This window comes from Bombina bombina, chromosome 1 (assembly GCF_027579735.1).
Source record: "Bombina bombina isolate aBomBom1 chromosome 1, aBomBom1.pri, whole genome shotgun sequence".
NCBI lineage: Eukaryota > Metazoa > Chordata > Amphibia > Anura > Bombinatoridae > Bombina > Bombina bombina.
Window position 1 is genome coordinate 528,804,137 of NC_069499.1, and position 9,027 is coordinate 528,813,163.

Sequence of the window (9,027 nt, forward strand, 5' to 3'; positions counted from 1 at the left end):
TTGAAAAAGACGGTATCTAAGCTTTTTTATTGGTTCATAACCCTGGACAGCACTTTTATGGTGGATGAATTTATCCACCAATCAGCAAAAACAACCCAGGTTGTTCACCAAAAATGGGCCAGCATCTAATCTTACATTCTTGCATTTCAAATAAAGATACCAAGAGAATGAAGAAAATTTGATAACAAGAGTAAATTAGAAAGTTGCTTAAAATGTCATGCTCTATCTGAATCACAAAAGAAACAAATGTGGGTTCAGTGTCCCTTTAAGTTAGAGGAGGATTAGGTGTTTGGTTTAATTAAGAGCAACATGTTGAGGTAACCTGGCCAGTGGGTGAATAATATAGAGAGGGATTTTGCAGATATGAGAATAATTTGTAGGGGGGATAGAGCCAAACACATGGTGGTTGCTGTTAGGATTAATTGTGGATTGGGGGCTAGGACTACTGCTGTTTAACTTTCTTTATGTAGGGCAAGTTGTGCTTATGGTAATTAAATGGACTATAGCACAGTTGCATATGCAATATAGACACCAGTGTTATAGTGGTTAGTGTGAACGTTTGATTAGATTACTAAATAAATCCAATAGCATATTATAGCATGAGAGACACTGATAAAAAGAAACCTACATAAGCAGCACTTGTAGAATGGCTGAAGTAAAAGAATGTTGTAGTTATCAAACTTGTATCACTAACACTGAAAGTTCAAAAGTCTGGGTCTGGTGAATAACACATCATGAGACACCAAATTCAAATAAACATTTTTACAGATGCTTTGATTTGATTTTTCATAGCAGAGCTAATATAAAGGATCACACAAGATCTAGACCTTTGTATTTAACAGATTACAGCACATTTTTCTGGGGGAGTTTTATTGTTATAGTCGGGACACAATAACCCTTTTTATCTCCATTCATTTACCCTGCTGTGCTTACAATCATTAAACACAAAAATGCATAGGTTTTAAAGGTAAAAAAGAACATTCCATTTCATACCAGTAAAATAGTATGTATATATATAATTCCCCTTAATGGACAGAAAATAGCTGTTCTTTGTTTACCATATGCAAACCCAGCACTAATAGCGTCAATAAAAAGCTGTTCTGCAAATTGAAAGCATCAGCTTCTGAACACTCTTCTAAAATGGGAAAGGTGAGATATCATAAAATGTTGTATAGTGTTTTAGACTAAAATGCAGTAGATTTTAATCCATAAAACTAATACTGTTTCATATTCTTGAATCATTGTGGATATACTGATACTTTGTCAATCAGAACTTATGTATGTATTGAATATATTTGTCTACAATTGCTGTACAAAATATACCACTTTTTTATACTAAGGCCATAAAAGCTTAAAGGAAACAGGGATATTAAGGGACAGTCTAGTCCAAATTAAATTGATTCAAATAGAGAATGCAATTTTAAGCAACTTTCTAATTTACTCCTATTATCAATTGTACTTAATTCTCTTGGTATCTTTATTTGAATGTAAACTTAGGTGCCCGTTTTTGGTTTAGCACCTGGGTAGCGCTTGCTAATTGGTGGCTACATTTAAACACCAATCAGAAAGTGCTATCCAGGTTGTAAATAAAAAATGGGCCGGCTCCTATGCTTATATTCTTGCCTTTTCAAATAAAGATACCAAGAGAACAATGAAAATTGATAATAGGAGTAAATTAGAAAGTTGCTTAAAATTGCATGCTCTAGCTGAATCATGAAAGTTTAATTTTGACTAGACTATCCCTTTAAATATAACCATGTAATCTACTGGCTAAAACAATCTACATTGTGGATTTAATTGTACTATAACAGTGTATTTTCTTTGTATCCATTTATACAGATTTATATTTTTCCTATTAATATTTTTTCAAGCAGTGTAAGAAAAATGTTTTTAGATTAATTTTATTACAGATTATTTCTGAAATATGGTATGTTTAATTTTAAATATACTTTCTGTACATTTGACAATAGATTATATTCTACGAGGACAAGAACTACCAAGGACGTTCCTATGAGTGCAGGTCTGACTGTTCTGACCTGCACTCCTACTTTAACCGTTGCAACTCCATCCGTGTGGAAAATGGAAACTGGATGCTCTATGAGAATTCTAATTACAGAGGACGTCAATACTTTTTGAGAAGAGGAGAGTATCCTGACTTTCAGCATTGGTTGGGTTTCAATGATTCAATTCGTTCTTGTCGACTGATCCCTCAGGTACTACATATGTTATCATCTTAAGATCCTAAAATAATTTGGGCCATATTACGTGTTTTCGTGTTTGTTTGCGCACGGGTTAAATTGCACTTGTATAACAAGCTGAAAGTAAACAGGATCACTTGAGAGAATTTCAAGTTAACGCTTGTCAGGGGTTAGCGTGTCCTCAGAGCTGTTGTAAACTGTTTCGGAAAACAAAAGTTGTCACAAAACACATCATAAATACATTACAAAGTACCATTACACTCATAATAACACTATCTAATATAAGTTATTAATAATATATATTACAAAAAAACTTATAAGGGTTTAACAATATGAGGTCTCAGGTGTTAGAAAAAGGTAGGCAAAGGGTTTTAACATAGACATACATATATATACATTTCTAAAGATGTATATGTATGTATACAGTATGTATATGTTTATATGTGTATACATATGCATTTATGTATTTATATGTGTATATATGTATTTACAGACATATATACACATATAAACACATCCAAGCATATGTATACATATATAGATATATATAGGTGCCTTTGAACCCTGTGCAGTTACGTGGATGATAACATGTAAATCATATTTATGCAACATTCACATCAAATAACGTGTTATAGTGTGTATTTACTGTAAATATTTTACATTCTATTGTTCTGCACATAGCAGAATATGTTTTAATATTTCTAAATATATATTCCTATAAATATAAATATAAATATATATATATATATCCACATGAAATTCACTCACAGGACCTTTTGGGTGAAAAAATCCAAAATTTTAATTAACTTTTCGGAGATGTACAAATCCCCTTCACCAGGGTAGTTGTACATCTCGGAAACGTTAATTAAAATTTTGGATTTTTTAACCCAAAAGGTCCCATGAGTGCATTTCATTTGTAGATATTATTTACATATTTGCACCAAGGTAGTTGCCAGTAGGTGGGTCGATCAGCTATTTGGACTTTGTGTGTGTGTATATATATATATATATATATATATATATATATATACAGGGAGTGCAGAATTATTAGGCAAGTTGTATTTTTGAGGATTAATTTTAATATTGAACAACAACCATGTTCTCAATGAACCCAAAAAACTCATTAATATCAAAGCTGAATAGTTTTGGAAGTAGTTTTTAGTTTGTTTTTAATTATAGCTATTTTAGGGGGATATCTGTGTGTGCAGGTGACTATTACTGTGCATAATTATTAGGCAACTTAACAAAAAACAAATATATACCCATTTCAATTATTTATTTTTACCAGTGAAACCAATATAACATCTCAACCTTCACAAATATACATTTCTGACATTCAAAAACAAAACAAAAACAAATCAGTAACCAATATAGCCACCTTTCTTTGCAAGGACACTCAAAAGCCTGCCATCCATGGATTCTGTCAGTGTTTTGATCTGTTCACCATCAACATTGCGTGCAGCAGCAACCACAGCCTCCCAGACACTGTTCAGAGAGGTGTACTGTTTTCCCTCCTTGTAAATCTCACATTTGATGATGGACCACAGGTTCTCAATGGGGTTCAGATCAGGTGAACAAGGAGGCCATGTCATTAGATTTTCTTCTTTTATACCCTTTCTTGCCAGCCACGCTGTGGAGTACTTGGACGCGTGTGATGGAGCATTGTCCTGCATGAAAATCATGTTTTTCTTGAAGGATGCAGACTTCTTCCTGTACCACTGCTTGAAGAAGGTGTCTTCCAGAAACTGGCAGTAGGACTGGGAGTTTAGCTTGATTCCATCCTCAACCCGAAAAGGCCCCACAAGCTCATCTTTGATGATACCAGCCCAAACCAGTACTCCACCTCCACCTTGCTGGCGTCTGAGTCAGACTGGAGCTCTCTGCCCTTTACCAATCCAGCCACGGGCCCATCCATCTGGCCCATCAAGACTCACTCTCATTTCATCAGTCCATAAAACCTTAGAAAAATCAGTCTTGAGATATTTATTGGCCCAGTCTTGACGTTTCAGCTTGTGTGTCTTGTTCAGCGGTGGTCGTCTTTCAGCCTTTCTTACCTTGGCCATGTCTCTGAGTATTGCACACCTTGTGCTTTTGGGCACTCCAGTGATGTTGCAGCTCTGAAATATGGACAAACTGGTGGCAAGTGGCATCTTGGCAGCTGCATGCTTGACTTTTCTCAGTTCATGGGCAGTTATTTTGCGCCTTGGTTTTTCCACACGCTTCTTGCAACCCTGTTGACTATTTTGAATGAAACGCTTGATTGTTCGATGATCACGCTTCAGAAGCTTTGCAATTTTAAGAGTGCTGCATCCCTCTGCAAGATATCTCACTATTTTTGACTTTTCTGAGCCTGTCAAGTGCTTCTTTTGACCAATTTTGCCAAAGGAAAGGAAGTTGCCTAATAATTATGCACACCTGATATAGGGTGTTGATGTCATTAGACCACACCCCTTCTCATTACAGAGATGCACATCACCTAATATGCTTAATTGGTAGTAGGCTTTCGAGCCTATACAGCTTGGAGTAAGACAACATGCATAAAGAGGATGATGTGGTCAAAATACTCATTTGCCTAATAATTCTGCACTCCCTGTATATATATATATATATACAGTATCTAACAAAAGTGAGTACACTCCTCACATTTTTGTAAATATTTTATTATATTTTTTCATGTGACAACACTGAAGAAATTACACTTTGCTACAATGTAAAGTAGTGAGTGTACAGCCTGTATAACAGTGTAAATTTGCTCTCCCCTCAAAATAACTCAACACACAGCCTTTAATGTTTAAACCGTTGGCAACAAAAGTGAGTACACCCCTAAGTGAAAATGTCTAAATTGGGCCCAAAGTGTCAATATTTTGTGTGGTCACCATTATTTTCAAGCACTGCCTTAACATGGAGTTCACCAGAGCTTCACAGGTTGCCATTGGAGTCCTCTTCCACTCCTCCATGACGACATCACAGAGCTGGTGGATGTTAGAGACCTTGAGCCCCCCACCTTCTGTTTGAGGACAACCCACAGATGCTCAATAAGGTTTAGGTCTGGATACATGCTTGGCCAGTCCATCACCTTTACCCTCAGCTTCTTTAGCAAGGCAGTGGTCGTCTTGGAGGTGTGTTTTGGGGTCATTATCATGTTGGAATACTGCCCTGAAGCCCAGTCTCTGATAGGAAGGGATCATGCTCTGCTTCAGTATGTCACACTACATGTTGGCATTCATGGTTCCTTCAATGAACTGTAGCTCCCCAGTGCCGGCAGCACTTATGCAGGCCCAGACTATGACACTCCCACCACCATGCTTGACTGTAGGCATGACACACTTGTCTTTGTACTCCTCACCTGGTTGCCGCCACACACACTTGACACCATCTGAGCCAAATAAGTTTATCTTGGTCTCATCGGACCACAGGTCATGGTTCCAGTAATCCATGTCCTTAGTCTGCTTGTCTTCAGCAAACTGTTTGTGGCCTTTCCTGTGCATCATCTTTAAAAGAGGCTTCCTTCTGGGATAACAGTCATGCAGACCAATTTGATGTAGTGTGTGGCGTATGGTCTGAGCACTGACAGCCTGACACCCCCACCCCTTCAACCTATGCAGCAATGCTGGCAGCACTCATACGTCTATTTCCCAAAGACAACCTCTGGATATGACGCTGAGCATGTGCACTAAACTTCTTTGGTCGACCATGGCAAGGCCTGTTCTGAGTGGCACCTGTCCTGTGAAACCACTGTATGGTCTTGCTCACCATGCTGCAGCTCAGTTTCAGGGTCTTGGCAATCTTCTAATAGCCTAGGCCATCTTTATGTAGAGCAACAATTATTTGTTTCAGATCCTCAGAGAGTTCTTTGCCATGAGGTGCCATGTTGAACTTCCAGTGACCAGTATGAGAGAGTGTGTGAGAGATAGCACCAAATTTAACACACCTGCCCAATTTGGACATTTCCACTTAGGGGTGTAGTCATTTTTGTTGTCAACTGTTTAGACATTAATGGCTATGTGTTGAGTTATTTTGAGGGGACAGCAAAGTTACACTGTTAAACAGACTGTACACTTACTGCTTTACATTTTAGCAAAGTGACATTTCTTCAATGTTGTCACATGAAAAGATATACATAAAATATACATACATATTTACATAAATGTGAGGGGTGTACTCACTTTTGTGAGATAATATATATATATATATATATATATACCTATATTTAATCATCTATATATAAAGGTATAGATATAGTGTATCAAAATACCAGTAGATATATGTAGAAATATTTATTTATCAATACATAGAACATATTCTTGTATGTGACGAACATTGGAATGTGAAATATTCATATTTTTATGTCGGGTTAGCGCACATGAGAATATGTGATCGTGTTTGCGTGTGAGTAGGGTGTTTTTTCCACTTTTTTTGCTCCATTGACTTCTATGGGGAAATAAGTTATCGGGTGAGCGATATTTTAAGTTCGGCTTTTTGCATGCTTCAGGGTAGCACAAGAGAGATAACTATTTACTTTCAACTCATAATACGAGTGCAACCCAACGGGAGCAAAAAAATTACTTCTAGTGCAATTAAAGCTTGAGCATAAGCGTTAATCTTGCCCTTTGTGCTAAAACAAGAAACCATCCGTAAATTCTGAGTATTAAAAGTAAGAACACAATTTCATTTATGTATAATCATAAAAATAAGCAAAAACATTGTATATTACAGATATAAATGAATAGACAGAATGATAGATAGTTATGAATTAACCCCTTCGCTACCAGGAATTTAAGAGAAGTACTTGCCCATAGCATTTTTGCTATCACTCAATTTAAACAAAATAGAGCCTTGTTTGTTTGTTTTTACCTGTCACAACTATATATATTTTTAAGTAGACAACCCAATTTATTTATCTAGGCCTGTTTTGGTTTATTTCATGCCACCATTTCACAGCAAAATGCGATGGTATATGTAAAAAAAAAATTGTTAAATTTTTCATAAACTTTGGGTTTTTCACTGAATTTATTTACAATTTGCAATCATGACACAAATAATTATAAAAGCTTCTCTGGGATCCCTTTTGTTGGTTTTTGGTAATTAGAATGCCACTAATTGCAGCTGTGCACCACACTTCTATTATTCCCGGCAGTGAAGGTGTTAATCAGGGTGCTTGTTAATCAATTAATTTTAGCATTAGTGTAGAGATTACACTAATACTTGACACCTCCCACCCTCTGATCCCTAACTGGTCCCTCCCAAACAGCTCCCTTACCTCCCTCATCCATTATTGGTCACCCCCATCTTAGGTACTGGCAGAGAGTCTACCAGTATGCAGTTTATTTTTTTTTATTTTTATTTTTTTTCTGTAGCGTAGTGATCATCCTCAATCCTCCTATCTCCTTGATCCCTCCAAATAGCTCTCTATGTCTCCCCCTTCCACGTATTGTGGCCATCTTTAGTACTGGCAGCTGTCTGCCAGTACCCATAAATAATTATATATTTGCTTTGCTTTTTTCTTTTGTTTTAAATGTTTCTGTAGTATACTGTACCCCCCCTCTGGTGATCGTTAGCTAAGGACCCCCACCCCACCTTTCATTCTGTAGTGAGCTTCCCATCCCACTCCCTCCCTGCTCCCTCCAGATGCCTGGCGCTCAGAAACTACAGATCTGGGATGTAACTTTACGTATACATACATTATATTTGGTTAAGAGGTTAATGAATGAATGAATGAATGAATTATTTAATTAATTATTGGCCACAATATAATAGAACAGAATGGTTGCTGAATAGAAGAATAAAATATATCCTTGATGTGCTATTATTGTTTGGTTAGTTATAGTACTCTAAATCAACTTTGGTAGTTATGCTGCAAAATGAAACAAAAAAATACATGGATCATGTTTTAAAAGTTTAGTTAAAATTAGGATAAACTCAAATGTGTTAATGTACCCAAGAGATAGCAACTGGTGCAAGATTCTAGCTGGATAAACAATATAAAAGCGAAAGAAAGTTTTAAAATCTATTATGCCCAACACCATTGGATTTTTTCACACCCTCGGAATTCTTTTAAAATACAATATTTTTATATTATACACCTTATGACACCTCAGACAAATCAATAATAAATAAAATCAAATATTTTGCTTATTGTGTGTGTGTTTGTGTCTTTGTGTGTTTGGGTATTCCATTGCTATAGTTGATAAACACTGCAGTAGACTTTGAAAACTTATTTTATATGTTCTAATGTTGTTATATATTACAGGAAAGAGGCTCCTTCAGGATCAGAGTCTATGAGAAGGAAGACTTTCGAGGTCAAATGATGGAGTTTACTGAAGACTGTCCAAATGTCTTTACAGAATTTAACTTCCGTGATATCTACTCTTGCAATGTACTTGAAGGACACTGGGTCTTCTATGATCAGCAAAATTTCAGAGGACGTCAATATTATTTAAGACCTGCTGAATATAGAAGATACACTGACTGGGGAGCTCTTACTCCAAGAGTCAGCTCATTCAGGAGAGTGCAAGATTTTTATCAAAATGTTTAATAAAGTATCTCACTCAATATCTATTTAATTTACCTTCAGCATATTTGTAACTGGACATAAATCTATAACAAATAAAGCTCTGAAGATATTTTTGTGTAATTTATTTTTATAATCATATAATGAGTGTTTCAGTTTGATAGTTGTATCCAACAGATACTATTTACCATTATTTACTATCAGCTAGATTACGAGTTGAGTGTTAAGAGTCAAATAGTAGCGTTATGGCCCATAACGCATAATTTTCCCTAAGGCAGCCATTACAAGTTTCAAAAAACCTCCGTAGCACCACAAAAA

The 9,027-nt window shown here is 36.1% G+C and overlaps 1 protein-coding gene across 1 annotated transcript; it reads left to right on the top strand.

The window, feature by feature from the left end:
• The first annotated feature begins 1,140 nt into the window (after positions 1–1,140).
• Positions 1,141–8,733, top strand: LOC128659607 (gamma-crystallin 1-like). Its single transcript, XM_053713195.1, has 3 exons — positions 1,141–1,149; positions 1,971–2,213; positions 8,449–8,733. Exons 1-3 carry the CDS (start codon positions 1,141–1,143, stop codon positions 8,731–8,733), a joined length of 537 nt encoding a protein of 178 aa, XP_053569170.1.
• The last annotated feature ends 294 nt before the right edge of the window (positions 8,734–9,027 follow it).

What these genes read in the sequence shown, in the direction of transcription:
- LOC128659607 (XM_053713195.1), top strand. An exon ending in CTTGTCGACTGATCCCTCAG is followed by an intron (nt 2,214 to 8,448) that starts GTACTACATATG and finishes TATATATTACAG; the next exon opens with GAAAGAGGCTCCTTCAGGAT.